The sequence below is a fragment of the Scyliorhinus canicula genome, chromosome 13 (assembly GCF_902713615.1).
Source record: "Scyliorhinus canicula chromosome 13, sScyCan1.1, whole genome shotgun sequence".
In the NCBI taxonomy this organism is placed as follows: Eukaryota; Metazoa; Chordata; class Chondrichthyes; order Carcharhiniformes; family Scyliorhinidae; genus Scyliorhinus; species Scyliorhinus canicula.
In genome coordinates, this window is record NC_052158.1 from 140,784,445 (window position 1) to 140,799,829 (window position 15,385).

Genomic DNA, 15,385 nt, shown 5'->3' on the forward strand with positions numbered 1-15,385 from the left:
GCTATGCTTAGATAGGAGGCATATCACTTGTGGGGACTAGACGGTCTGATTGGAAAACTTTTATAGTGTGCGCCTGGAGATGGACTTGGTGGTTCTGTGTCTTGTGCATTAATATATATGGGTAAGCTAGCGCTGGCTAAGCAAATGGAAAAGTTGGAACAATTTTCAATGGTAACCATAAGGGGATCTGTAAGGAACAGAAAATGTTTGAACAGACAGTGCTTTGATTACTCTCAGCAAACCGTGACATACCTCTTCAACCACCTTCCCTGTGAATATATTGGAATAGTTTGGATGAATGTACTTTTCCTTCCAATCCTGCAAAACATAAATTGTGAAAGTCAGGAATAAATAAACGTTGATGTCAGTTCAGGCATTTGAGACGGCAGAGATACACAGCCGGCTCTTCCTTCGACATTCCCTCCTGAGAGGTTACTGCTTAGTGCGCCTCAGGAACCTGTCCACAATTTAACACCCAGGTTGAGCTCACACCTCCATTGCTCACCACAACCTTCGAGGAAAGCAACCTGAAGCACGCGGGGGTGGGTGGGGGTGGGGGGGGAGAGAAGGGCAACACGGTAGCAGACTGGTTAGCACAGTTGCTTCACAACTCCAGGTTCCCAGATTAGATTCCCGGCTTGGGTCACTGTCTGTGCAGAGTCTGCACGTTCTCCTAGTGTCTGCGTGGGTTTCCTCCGTGTGCTCCGGTTTCCTCCCACACTCCAAAGATGTGCAGGTTAGGCCGTGCTAAATTGCCCTTAGGGGAATAGGTTAGGGGGGGGGGGGTTACGGGGATAGGGTGGAGGTATGGGTGCTCTTTCCAAGGGCCGGTGCAGACTCAATGGGCCGAATGGCGTCCTTCTGCACTGCAAATTCGATGATTCTATGATGGATGAACCCTTTATAATCACAGTACAAATTGTAACCATGTACAAAAAGTTGAGGAGGCGAGGGCATGGCAGGAGGAGGAAGTAACCATCAGGAGTAATTCCATCATTTGGAGTTTATGAGAAACAAACTATGGCAGAATAAGGTGTGGGGATGAGTGCTGAACCAAGTGGAAACAGCAGGTTTGGCTTAACCTTCCCTTTCCTGGTGGCTGCTGCTGCAGGGTGAACTTTTACTTGGTACTTGTTCCGCCATTTTAACAGTGAGTGGATGGCAAGGGGAGTTGCAAACCCATGCACTGCTGCAGAAATCTGACCCGGGGGACTACTTTTAAGTCCTGGTCCACACTAACATTAACTCCTAGAACGGCTGGAAAGCAGCTGCCGCTCATCACTGCCACGTGATATCCGGCGGAATCAGCCTCCTGTCTTCCGGAAAATCCAGTGTTGGGGCAGGGGAGGGGTATGGTGGAGGGAAGAATCTGGTGTAGGGGTGGCCTTGGCTTTCTTTGCGAGGGTTGAAGCAGCGCTCTTCTTGACCCTAACCTGAAGCACATTTTCCTTCAGCCTCCTCTGGGGCTAGTTCTCTTTTGTCCGGAAGTGATCTGAGAGGGAATCCATGGCACTGATCTGCACTAAGTTACAGCTGGGTCTCAATCATGTCATCAGGATACAACATACATATGTAAAAAAAGGAGCTTATTGGCTTTGGATGGGTGCTTGCTCAGTAAAGCACGTCATTCTTGACAACATGACACGGGTGGGCGCCAGGGCAAGGGGCATCTTAATTGCTCATGTGCTTGATCGTTGATGGGTCGGCAGGCTTCAAAAATACCCGTGATTTTTACCAGACAATTTTTGCTTCAGTTTTAATATGTAGCACCACTTCCAGCTACACAAATGCAAGCTGATATTTGTGCATCGTGATCATATTACCCAAAGGATTTAGATACTGTGTCAATACGTGTACGCACATAAAAGATAATGGGCAGCATGAAACAGAAGCGTTTTAATTTGAATTACTTTTTAAACTTCACAATTTTTCCCATTTCCTCTCCCTCGCAGCAAGATCCCGCAGGACAGCAAATTAATTGGTCGTGGAGCCCACAAATTTTAATGTTCCAGCTTCACATCTGGTTTCCCCACCCTTTCGTTATTAACACATTATTTTTCTTCCCTGTGCTTCACTCCACATCACGCCAAGCCTGCTGTTGCTGTAGAGGGACTGCTGCAAATTACAACCAGCGCAAATGACCAAGGGAGAAATAAGGCAAAACATGGTTCTGAAAATGAAGTGCAAGTTCATGACTAAACTTTTGTTTCGGACAAACACCTATCAAACAAAATTGATTGTGGAAATGAAACCTCTTCATATTTACCACAGCACATTAGTTGCCGAAAAACACTACTGCATGGGATTGCTGACTAACGATTAATGAAAAAATTCACATTACTGAAACATGGGCCGGATTCTCCGCCTGAGGGATGCTCCGTTTTGCCAGCGCCCGGGGGTTCCCCGATGGCGTTGGGCTGCCCCACAATGAGAAATCCTTTTGACCGGCCGGCGTAACGGGGAATCCTGCCAGAGGTTCGAGGCAGAAATGTGGCGCGGCGGGGCGGACAATCCAGCCCATGATTTTAGCAAATGCCAAATGGGGTTTAATCCCTCTTAAAATTCAATACACTAACTCCTGATACAGGTTGGCCGGTGCCTTTGCGCACGTGTGCATTTTCCCCACTCGCACTCGGCTCACATTGCATCCATGCAATTTCCGCTGATGTTGCTGCCATGCGCGCTCGTCGTCCAGTACTGCCTTGCACCTGTGCATGGTGATGTCTTCACTCACCGGCAATTGCCAGCTGCTCCCACGGACTCTGGGTCCCCGTGCATCGGTCACACTGCCTCCAGCTTTTGCTGCTTGCAGCTCGGGGAGCCATCCTGGCTGCCACTGCCCCAATCCCTTGCACCCCGCCACCCCACCCAAAGCAAAATTTGCAGGTCGTCACTGTGGATACTTTTAAACAAGTTTAATTCTTTAAAAAGTGGAAGAACTGATCGTAAGGATGACGAGCCACATTTTGTGGGATGCGAATGCAAATCTGTAACCATTGGATTGGATTTGTTTATTGTCACGTGTACCGAGGTACAGTGAAAAGTAGTTTTCTGCGAGCAGTACATGAAAAGAAATGAAAAAAAAACATGAGTGAGTTTAAAGAGGGATTAAACCTCACCTTGCAGCTGCTGAAATCATATTTTGCCTATCTGTGTATTTAAAATCATTGATCACACATCATTCCCGAGCAGCTATATTTTTCAGCATCAAATAAGCTCTCGTAACGTGAATTTTGTTCAATGGAATTCTGACTGAAATTGGGGTTAAGGTAGGGATGTTCTGAACCCCCCCCCCCTGGAGGTGGCGGATCTTCCGCCGGCGGATCACCAGTTTTCTGGTGTCACCAAAATCAACAGCCATGCTCGGGCGGTGGAGCCGCAGGTGGAGGGCGGGACCGGAAGATTGAGCCGACGGGAAGGGCCAGAAAATGCAGCCTGAAATCATGAACTTCCACTTGAGTTTAGGAACACCTTTCCTTAAGATAAAATTTCAATCAAACTCGGGGCATTTTAGTTCCTCATGGACACAGCTGCTGACAGGTGATAAGGTTGACAAGTAGCCTTGGAGAGCAGTGCACAAAAAGCAATTTCTTCTGTTTCATTTCACATTAAAAGAAGCTCAGGGGTGGGATTCTCCGCTTCTGAGACTAAGTGTTGACGCCAACACAGAATTCGTGGACTTATACCTCAGAAACAATGGTGCCGCACCTGGACCTATTCCGCAACTGATAAAGGGCTAGCACCGGTTCCACGTGGAACACAATCTATTCCAATGAAAAAATGGTGCGGGATTAGCTCAGTCCGTGATTGACACTTGGGAGGTTGACAAGCTGCACACTTATCCCAGCCAACAAGGTGGCACTGGTTGGGCTGAAGCGTGGCCATACAGCTAATGGGTCGGCTGGGCCAAGAGGGCACCCTAGGAAGGGTGGGGGACATCTATAAGACCCGTGGCACTAATTTTAAAGTGGGCTGTTAGCGGTGTGTGCAGCTGCACGGCTGCCTCGCCGACAATGGTAATGGTGTTCCATGCGTCCACCCCGACCCTACAGCCCACCTCCTGGCCACCCTCCACAACTCCCCCCAGCCCTGGCAGAAGCCCCCCGGTCAGGGGCACAACTGCCCGCAAACTATGGCAATGTTGGACACTTTCTGTATCCCCTCTCTCTCCCTCAGCAGCCGCCACGCCGGTTTCACCATTTTTAAAAGTGCAAGTGAACCGCATCGTAGGGAACTCGGCCCATCGGAGGCGGAGAATCACGGAGAATACAGGGTCGGGCCCGCTAATGATTTGCAAATGACGTCTACTCTATGTGCATTCCGGAACGCATTGACGGCACTGTCGAGGTGCTGGAGCATTGCGATTTGCGTCAAATAGTCGCCGACTGCGATTTTGGTGTGGGAACTGATTCTCCGCCCAATCGCCTTTCCCGATTTGCCATCGGCTAACGGAGAATCCCGGCCCAGATGTCTCTTATCCTTCTTGTATGTTTAATATTCTTATTTTTTTTTCATTAAAAAAAATAAATACATTTAGAGTACCCAATTAATTTTTTCCAATTAAGGGGCAATTTAACGTGGTCAATTCACCTAGCCTGCACATATTTGGGCTGTGGGGGCAAAACCCACGCAAACACGGGGAGAATGTGCAAACTCCACATGGACAGTGACCCAGAGCCGGGATCGAACCTGGGACCTCGGCGCCGTGAGGAGGCAGCACTAACCACTGCACCACCGTGCTCCCCTGTTTAATATTCTTATGATTAGTCTCATACATTTCTGCTGTAAGCCTAACAAAATGCTAATATAGTATGCACTCTAAACAATAGCATGATACATATGTAGATATTGCACATAATATTGAACTATACACTTAAAATTTAAAAATCAGGGTGGAGACCCATTTAAAAATATTTTTTTCAGTATTTATTTTAAAGTTTGTTGGTAGCTTTGTAATCGCACAAGCTTACAGCACAGGAATCTGGTGTTCAGCCCAACGTTGCTGTGCTGGCTCAGAGTAAGCTGTCGAATTAGTCCTGCCTTTTTGCTCCTTTTCCATAACACTGCAATTTTCTCCTCGTCGTGTATTTGTCTAATTTTCTTCTGAAAGTTGCTACCAAATCCGTTTGCACAACCCCTTTCACGCAGTACAATCCAGATCATAATAACATGCCACATGAAAGAATCCTTCATCTCACTTTGTCAACCACCTCAAGTCTGTCTCCCTTGTGTAATACACATGTTCAAAACTATTTTCTCTTTCTATAAATGAGAATTACCAGACTCTTGTTTCATTAAAACGTAATTGCAAACGCCACATTACCCATTGGCTTTCATCTTGCTGATGATCCTCGCAGTTAATTTTATAACTTCCCAGCTCTGAAGGCCTGCCTGCTAAAATAATGCATGTATCCCTTTTATATTGTCACCTTCCTATTCATTTAATTCGCTGCTGGTGGCAAGAATGCAGCATTTACTTAAGTACATAAAATATACACCAGTCAACAGAAAACACAGTGGACCATAAAACATGCCTCGCACTTCATCATAAATATCACCAGATTACTGGAAAGGAAATGCATTTGAGTCAGCTCCATAATTGATAAAAAGAAATAGAGAAGAGGGTGTTGAGCCATGAGCGAAATACAGCTGTCTCTAGGGTACTAAACCTTGATCTTTAAATGCTTAATGTTTCCATCCTGTGTATCCTTGCAATGTGTAAGGTTTTTCAGAGTGATATTTATGACTTTTCCCAATGTAAGTGAAGTGTGCACCCTAGATCTTAATATATGATGGTGTGCCAAAACCTAAAATAAATACATCCAACGAGTGCCTGGTCTGTCGCACAATATACAGCGTGGAAAATTATAGCAGATAACAAAACATCCATATCATTGATCCATTCTGAAATAGGGAAGTAAAAGTAACCAAACAAATCTAAAATCTCATAACAATCCTGATATGAGGACTGGAAGACTGTGCAGCTGTAGCAGGATTTACAGGTACCATAACCAGCACTAAATATCAAAATAACCTCGCCACCATTTATGCCAAACAACCACGTGTTAGAATTATAGGTCAAATCGGGTGTTGCAAGGCTCTTAATGTATCTTCAGGTTAAAATCATTTGAGTGTTGTTCTCAATGCCTTATGATCATTTCTGAAGCTAGCTTGTCACAAATTCCTAAGTACAGGTCATTATTTACGCAATACACTCTTGCTATAGGTTGTACATTTTAAATCATACAATTTATCATAGAATTTACAGTGCAGAAGGAGGCCATGCGGCCCATCGCGTATACAACGGCTCTTGGAAAGAGCACCCTAAATAATGCATTGAGCTGAATATATTTTCTCAAACTGAATTAATGAAAATTTAATAACAGACCATAATTGATTACCTGAAGAGAGTCAATACGGATATTTGTAAACATTTGGAATAAAAACATAATTTTGAGAAAAAAAACAGGCTTTAAAATGCATGCGCCAGAGTCAGAACTTTATTAATCATTTTAATAATACTCACCAATGGATTGTCGAAGATTTCCCATAGATCGGCGTGCACATGTGAGGCATTGTAATTTTCTGTTGGAAGAAGTCGTCCAAACTCCTGCTGGTTGCTAATGTACATGAAAATGCCCTATGTATAAAAAAATTTTAAATTACTACTTGCAAGTTATTCTGGTTACAAAATAATACATTAAAAAAAATACTCCTAATACGGTCTGCACACTTCTTGAATGATTGTTCGTCTTCCAACAGTTAAAGGTTGGTGTTAACGTGACATCTTGCACAAAAAGGGAATGACTTCTTTCATTCTCCAGAGCGCTTAACACTTTGCAAGCTTGAGTAGCAGGTTTCTTGCAAGAGGTTGCGGTCACTCCACTGACACACCCCCCCCCCCCCCCCCCCGAGTCCCTCCCCAAGGTTGTGGTGAGAGTCAGATCTGGAAGGGATGATGGGAGTCGGTGAAATGTATTCTGAAAGCAGCTTTTATAAAGAGCTTCCTTACTCCATTAAATCGGAGGCTTGATCTAACTTTCAAAAAGATGGTACTTGGCTAAGAATGCCTAACCAGTTAGTGCTTCTCGAAATATCGTTTCATGCATAGAGAATAATCCTTTTGAGCACTGGGTGCAATTTCATGTAAAACAGACTCTGAGCATCGAACACTGATATCATTTTCGAGGGAACCTGATCCCGGAGATGTTGCCTTAAAGCTTCAAATTTCTGCTTCAAACTAGTGATACCTGGAAATAGAGAATGCTTTCTTGACTTGTTTTCAACAGTTAAAAAATGTAAAGTGCCACAATAATTGGACATTACAATAAACTTTCTGGAAATCCAATGAAGAATGGTGCAATTTGTAACTAAACAAAAAGACCAGGTTTTAATTTTTTGAATTACCCTCTTGCTATAGAAGCTCAAAATATAAACTGAAGCAAACATAATTGAAATACCCATTGTTTAAAACAATTTCAACCTAGATAAACAGTTCATCAAGATATTTTACGTATTTACAAAAAGCAAGACATGTGGATTAAGTCCAAAAGCACGGAGCATCCTAGAATATCCCAATACACTGAAATCACATTATACACATTTAAGACAGCTTTATTTTATTTAGGCAGCAAAATAACACAACCTCCGTGCCCACTTTCATAGCAAGAGGGCACAAGGTTAGATTTCAGATGTGGCTCATTAAAAACCTGCCTATTTCAGTCAGATAGAATCCCTTGAACTGATGGATCTGTGCCTTCGATCCATTCAATAGGTGTCATTTATTGCTCAGAGCCTTGTCCCTATGAGCAAAAACAATACTTTGGGTGGCAAGACTCTGGGAGGATGAAAGTAAGGAGGTCTTCAACCTATTGTCATCCTTGAAATGAAAGAATTGAGAGGATAATACCAACCTCAATTTCAGATATTTTTAAGAACGTCATCGGTGAAATTACACAGGACCTCTCTTAGTCCAACCAAAGTCATCTTTTCTCAAGTGGTCGGTCACACCTGACAAGATGTACAACCAACCGGTTGATGTTCATTTAAACTCAGCTGATATGGACTTTGTCTTTGCCAGCACACTGGTTTTGTGCTCGTTATAACACGGAGAGAAGATGCCGGGGGGGGGGGGGGGGGGGGGGGGGTAAATCACAGGCAGTGAACCCAAATAGTTATTAAAAAATAGAGAACATTTCCAAAAGTTGCACTTTTTTGGCATGATGCAAGGTTCTACAGAATTCTTGCATTCTTGATTAGAAAAAAAAAATCTGTCAAGGGGAAGCGTGTTAATAGGACATGAACAAAGGTTCAATATCCCACCCATTTAAAGCACAGCTTGCTCATGATTGTGTCAGCTAACTTTACTCCCAAATGACACATGCGTGCCACAGGGAGAACCAGGTCCACTGCTACACCATCAACAGATTTTCAATAGAAGAGAATACCCGCTTCCTTGCCCCTTTACTGGTTTGATGTGTGCAATTTGATAATGGAACAAATTTATAAAAGCTGTGCTGTGAACAGGTAGCATATAACTGAACCAATTTTTAATTCTATGTTATGAGATGGAGGTTCAAAACTAATGATTAAAAGGGCATCTAAACAGCAGCAGCAGGAAACATGGAGGATGAGGGGAAAATTTGGTTAATTACCAGGGGATCTGCAAACACTTCTGAACAGAAATCTTCATAATCCCACACTGTTGTGATCCAAAATATGAAATGCAGCAGAGGTTCGAGTCTTTTCCCATGTTGCCCTTCCAACTCTTCAACAAACTCTTCAAGAACTGGACGCAGGACCTCATAGCGAGGTTGGCTTTTAACTATGTAACACAATTCCTTTCCCGGTGTGAGAAAAATCAGTGGTTTTCTGTAAACGTCCAACCACCCTCAAAATTTGAGAAATTATTTGAACGCTGGGGGGGGGGGGGGGGGGACTATGCTACTGCTACGTGGCAATTCCCAATTCAGAGTTGCTAGGCTTTACCACATCACAGCAATCTGAATAATTTAAATAACTAGTATTGCATTTATTTAAATGATTCCCATTGTATTGGGAAACAGCGATGAATGAACTTTGCCGCTGCTGACAAGACTTCTGTTGTTAGCCTGTAGCTTCAGCACTTGAAAGAGTGGAGTGGATTTTATGGGGGCGGTGGCCCACTGCAGTATTATGTTGGGAGGTAGGGGGGTGGGGGCTTCATTGATCAAGTGTCGGATTTCCACTCCACCTGGGGAAGACGCCATGCCCGAGAGAGCAGCCGTCCAATCCGATTGTTTGGTAGCTCTGTCATCCCAGCAGCACCAGAGTCAGGTAGTAACCACCGCTGGGGCTATCAACAGCTTCTGGGGATTTTAGTCAGACAGATCTCAGCAAGGAAGGTGGCATGGGCCTATGTTATAGAGACCGGTGGAAGGAATGCTTAAGGGGGAAGGGGGGGGCATGATCTTGTGGGATGGTTGGAGAGGGGTGTTATGCCTCTGAAGCACAGGGGGACCCCCCCCCCCCCCCCCCCACCCCCCACCCCTTCCAAAAGGAAGTTTACACACACACCTTTTCCTGGCTGCCAGCAGTGATCAGTACTGGGACCTTTGCTGTTCCTAGTATATATAAATGATCTGGAGGAAAATGTAACTGGTCTGATGAGTAAGTTTGCAGACGACACAATTGGTGGAATTGTGGATTGCGATGAGGACTGTCAGAGGATACAGCAGGATTTAGATCGTTTGGAGATGGGCAGATGGAGTTTAATGCGGACAAATGTGAGGTAATGCATTTTGGAAGGTCCAATGCAGGTAGGGAATATACAGTGAATGGTAGAACCCTCAAGAGTATTGACCGTCAGAGAGATCTAGGTGTACAGGTCCACAGGTCACTGAAAGAGGCAACACAGGTGGAGAAGGTAGTCAAGAAGGCATACGGCATGCTTGCCTTCATTGGCCGGGGCATTGAGTATAAAAATTGGCAAGTCATGTTGCAGCTGTATAGAACCTTAGTTAGGCCACACTTGGAGTATAGTGTTCAATTCTGGTCGCCACACTACCAGAAGGATGTGGAGGCTTTAGAGAGGGTACAGAAGAAATTTACCAGGATGTTGCCTGGTATGGAGGGCATTAGCTATGAGGAGAGGTTGAATAAACTTGGTTTGTTCTCACTGGAACGCCGAAGGTTTAGAGCCGACCTGATAGAGGTCTACAGAATTATGAGGGGCATAGATAGAGTGGATAGTCAGAGGGGGCATAGGTTTAAGATGCGAGGGGCAAGGTTTAGAGATGTATGAGGCAAGTTTTTTTTACACAGAGGGTAGTGGATGCCTGGAATTCGCTGCTGGAGGAGGTGGTGGAAGCAGGGACGATAGTGACTTTCAAGGGCATCTTGACAAATACATGAATAGGATGGGAATAGAGGTGCAGAAGATTTTAGTTGAGACGGGCAGCATGGTCGGCGCAGGCTTGGAGGGCCGAAAGGCCTGTTCCTGTGCTGTACTTTTCTTTGTTCTTCCTTGTTCTTTGAAAGATGCTGGAATACCTGCCTTGCTTCCTCTGCCAACACGTATAAAGGTGAGGCTGAACGAAGCTTGAAGTGGCCATTAATTGGCCACTCAAGTGCCTCAACAGGCCCAAAGCCAGGTGTGCTGCCTATCGCCTTCCTCCGCCCACCACAATATGGGAGACCTGTCAAGGCTGGACAGGAAGATGTTGGGCAGGCCACCTGTTTTATTTTCCAAGCCCCTCCGCCCTCAAATATACCGGTGTGGGGGCACCGTCGTGATTTTGTTTATGTTTGCCAAATAAACTGTACCTCACTGCATTTCGTCTGTGCATCATGTAGTCCTGCTGCCTGTAAGATGTGGGGATAAAATTTACGTGCAATAAAAAGTAAATTGTAAAGTATTTTTAAATTTTGATGTGCACTATAAACAAAACTTGACTTCAGGAATCAGTAAGAAATTGAGTTCACAGACTTTCACACACTGTTCAGACTACATCACCATCCATGGGCTGGATTTTCTAACCTAACCGTTGCCTGCTTCTTGGTGGCGGGAGGCAGCTCTCTGCTGGCCGGCAACGGGATCTTCTGTCAATGGGATATCCCATTGAATCCACCCCACACCGCCAGGAAACCCACGACGGGAGTGCGTCGCCGGCGGGACCAGAAAATCCGGATGCCGTGAACAGCCAGATGTTAGATGTTTATATACTTATAAAATAAACAAGGTGGTGCAGCACTTCCCGACGGAAAGCCAACAGATTTGGCTGCCGGATTTTTTGACTCTGATGGCCAATGTTGCAGGCAGGATGTGCAAATTTGGAGAACTGTTAAAAGTAAACAGGTCTCCAAATCTTCCTGTCCTGCCTCCGACGATGCCCACCGGTTCCAGGGCTGAAAAATCCAGCTTAGCATGTGGGATGGTTCACAATTGAATCTTGTTCTTCCTAACTGCTGGGATAAACACGATTAATTATCTAAAGCTTTTTGACTCCATGCCTGAAGTCCATTTCAAAAACAACATGTAGTATTCTTACTGTTCGATGTTCTGTATCCGCCAGGTGCTCGGTCTTGAAATGGCCATATTTACCTTGTGTATGAAAAAAGACTTGGGGGGTGGGATCTACCGGTAGCGTGGCGCAACGCAACTGGTAGATGCCGGGAGAAACCACTTCCGGGATCCACCCTGCTCGCCACGCCTCGCAAGATCTAACGTGATCTCTCGAGACATTGTGATGTGAATCCCACCCCTATGTGGGTGGGGTCACTTTCTGGCAAATCTGCATATTAGAGTGAGACAGCTAGTCTCACTCTAATATGCGTTCCCGAGATCCAACCAAGGCATGGGATCGAACTCCCTTGTTCAGTGCTGGTCTCCTCAAATGGGGACCAGACAGAATGGCACTTATGGGGTCTCCTGGAGGATTGGAGATCCCCAGCTGCATGTCCTCTGGGCAGGGTGATACCCTGGCACTGCTGGTGCCACTTGGGTGCCAGCCTGCCACTGTTAAAGTGCCCACTGTTAAGGCACTGCCAGGGTGCCAGGCCTACACTACTAAGGTGCCAAGCTAGCATTTTCTGCGCAGCTGTGAACGGGCCAGGGGTGCCCTATGGGGGAGGGTGCAGGAATGCCTGGGAACCCCCTTGTTTGGGGGTCGCATCGCACTTGAGAGATCGGGACGGCATTTTAAAATGGTCTTCTTTAATTACAGAACAACATTGGATCCTAGAGTTCCTGGAGTGTTTAACCACCAACTTCAAGTTCTTCTTCAAATCGCACACTCTCCTGATCTGGACCCATATCGTCATTCCTTCATTAATGCTCGTTCAAAACTCTGGAAATCCACCCTGACAGAACTGTGGGAGTATGTTCAATATAGTTCAAGAAGATGGTTTTCCAAAGGCAGCAATGGATGGGCAATAAATGCTGGCTTGCCAACAACACCTCTATTCCAAGCATGGAGTTCCGAAAAAGTTATTTCTCACTTATAGGGTCGGCACTACCTCAACATCGCCTGCTGCGCATCTCCAGCTTTTCATCACACAGAATAAAGCATTGTACCAGCAGGCCCCAGTGCGTGTCAAGGCCATCCTCAGTTGTGACTTGGTGGGATTCCAAGGCTCTCCAATGCGCATTCTATTCACCACACACACAAACCAGACAACATGGCCACCCTAGTCATTAACTTAACAAAATAGAGCAAAGCCAGGTAAAATCAAAAAGGAACCTGCTCGCTCAAAAAGAAGTACGACTCCTATTATTTTGGGGTCAAATTTGTAAAATAGTCATCAAATTCAAATGACGTTTTTGTCCTCTGTGCTTGTCCAACCAATTATCCAAGTAATAATGGGACAATTATTACATTGTACAACTGATAACGGACAACAGACAACATACAAGTACAAACAAATACTTAATGCAGCTGGAAAAATCTAGTCAGAAAAAGCAAAATTACAAGAGGTGTTTTTTTTTTAAAGAAAATGAAGGAAACAAACATAAACCTTTGGGGGCTTGAACATATGGCAACTTTCCGGAGTTGGGGAGCCTTTTTCCTTTTCTATTTTCTAAAATAAAGGAGAAGCACTGGGTAAGATTCATTATCTTGTTTAAAAAAAACACCTGGAACACATCTTCGGAGGAGATAGACAAAAGGAGACACCAGAGGTTTACAGGCCCAGTTTGAAACACGTGTTGCTAAGGAAGCTTGCCTGGCTAACATCAACAGGCAGTTGCGTAACAAAAGCTACGGAAAACAAGTGACAGACAACAACCTGCTCGTTCGACATCAAAACACAAAAAAACAAAAATACACAGCCCAGCCCTTTCAATTGATCATTGCAACATAAACTTGGCTAGTTAGTAATGCAGGAATATAGTTAATTACGTTCAACGCAAGCAGAGAAGGGTTAATGAAGGCAGTGCAGTGCAACACCAGCCACATGATCCATTTGGCTCAGGAATATGGTGCAAACGGACAGAACAAAATCAATCGCTTCAAGTTGTGGGTCAAAACCGAAAAGGAAAAAGATGAATTGGCAAACAGGTGGTCAAAGAGACAACAGATATATCTTAAATAGAAACAGGAATGTCGTGCCTGATGAAGAACAACATGTGCACATACAATCAGTGCCACATCAATGGTAGTACAGTACTTGCCAACTCTCTTGATTTGAGGTCAGTAGGCTTTTCTCCCACCTATTTGCTCATGAATGAAAATGGTGAAATCTGTACATTTCAGTTCCAATTTAAGCAATTGCAATATAAAACAGTGAAAAGTGTAAAACTCACAGCATTGCTATATCAGTCAACAAATGTAAGAATCAAACAAAAAAATAAATTGTTCCCATGCAAAACTTTGATAACTTTCTTACAGGAATCTCGGGACTTTGAACATATTAGTTCGTCCATTTTGCTTTTGTTCATTGGAATGGAATGTTACACCATCCTCCCCGCCTTCATATCAGGGGCTAGATGGAACAGCACAGGAAATGGCCTAAAATAATTAATCTGCACGCCAACATAAACTTACATTTCCCTTTTTACAACTGCAAGAAGTCCCTATTGGCGGACTCAAATAAATAGAAAAGTTGGCAAGTTTGACGAGAAAGATTTGTTTTTATATACTCTTTTGAGAAATATCGAAACATTATTGCAGTAGAAATAGGTAAATTACAATATTTAATAATAAATTATTCAACAAATTTTCCCCAATACAACATCATATTAATCGCCTGAGAATTGATGGAATATTTTTTCCATGTTATATTTAGGTCATATTTGTGATACAGAACATTAAAAAAACATGCACTTCAAGACTCAATTAATTTAGGGGCCGATTCCACAGAAGGGTTCTGTGCACTATTTGCATTGCTACATCTGGTAATCCATCACAATTGTTGCAGCAAATCGCAAGTGCAGTTAAGTTGCTAATTTATTGAATTTGCTTCAGCATGGTCTTCTAATTGACATTATATGGAATGATTAATTTCCAAATTCTTCAGAGCATTGCCAGGGGTATAACGGAGATCAATTCTTGAACAAAAAGTCTTTCAAAAATGAATACAGTAAGAAAAGATTCTGGCAAAAATAAAACATACCAACCCCTTACCTGTGCCCTGAGATTTATGCAAAGTGACATATCAGAATCCATTGGGTCCTGGTTAAAATAGTTTTTCTCTTTTAGTTCTGTTCTCAAGGCGGTCCCTTTGATAAGGTACACATGCGCTAGGTAGGGAACATTCCATATACCTCTACACAAAGAACGTGAATATCACTACCATTTCTAAATAAATATCACAAAATCAAACATGCTGTTGGCATTGAACAAAGCAATATACATGGTGCTTAAAAATGTTCCTAAACAAAGAAAGCCATTGGTCAAAATGTTCCATTTAACAGAATGCCATAAATCTTGATCAGAAAAATAGATACTCCAGTAGCGCAAACACTTACTATGAACTGTCTAGCATGAAGAGTGCGGCACCCCTAAAATGATAGGTCCTGCTCCAAAACAACTTTGTGGGCACAGTGTTTAGCACTGCTGGCTCACAGCACCAGGGACCCGGATACAATTTCAGCCTTGGGTGACCGTCTGTGTGGAGTTTGCATGTTCTCCCTGTGTCTGCGAGGGTTTCCTCCGGGCGCTCCGGTTTCCTTCCACAGTCCAAAGATGTGCAGGTTGGGTGGATCGGCCACGTTAAAATTGCCCCTTAGTGTCCAAAGATGTGCAGGTTAAATGCGGTTACCGGGATGGGGGCGGGAGAGTGGGCCAAGGTGTTCTTTCAGAGGTTTGGTGCAGACTTGGATGGGCCAAATGGCCTCCTTGTGCACTGTAGGAATTCTATGGATGGATTTGCAGTATAAAAGCCTGTTGCTGTGTCAGGAGCTCAGTAA

The 15,385-nt window shown here is 44.2% G+C and overlaps 1 protein-coding gene across 2 annotated transcripts in view; it reads right to left on the bottom strand.

Moving 5' to 3' along the window:
* The window catches only part of plod2 (procollagen-lysine, 2-oxoglutarate 5-dioxygenase 2), a 169,556-nt gene that overhangs the window by 22,988 nt on the left and 131,183 nt on the right, over positions 1-15,385 (bottom strand). Inside the window, exons 13-16 of one of the 2 annotated variants that reach the window (XM_038815300.1) lie at positions 14,601-14,742; positions 12,994-13,056; positions 6,527-6,640; positions 253-318 (exon numbers count right to left, since the gene is read on the bottom strand). In XM_038815300.1, coding sequence (XP_038671228.1) covers positions 253-318; positions 6,527-6,640; positions 12,994-13,056; positions 14,601-14,742 — 385 coding nt within the window. The remainder of the gene's footprint in view (positions 1-252; positions 319-6,526; positions 6,641-12,993; positions 13,057-14,600; positions 14,743-15,385) is intronic. The other variant, XM_038815301.1, reaches the window with a different exon arrangement.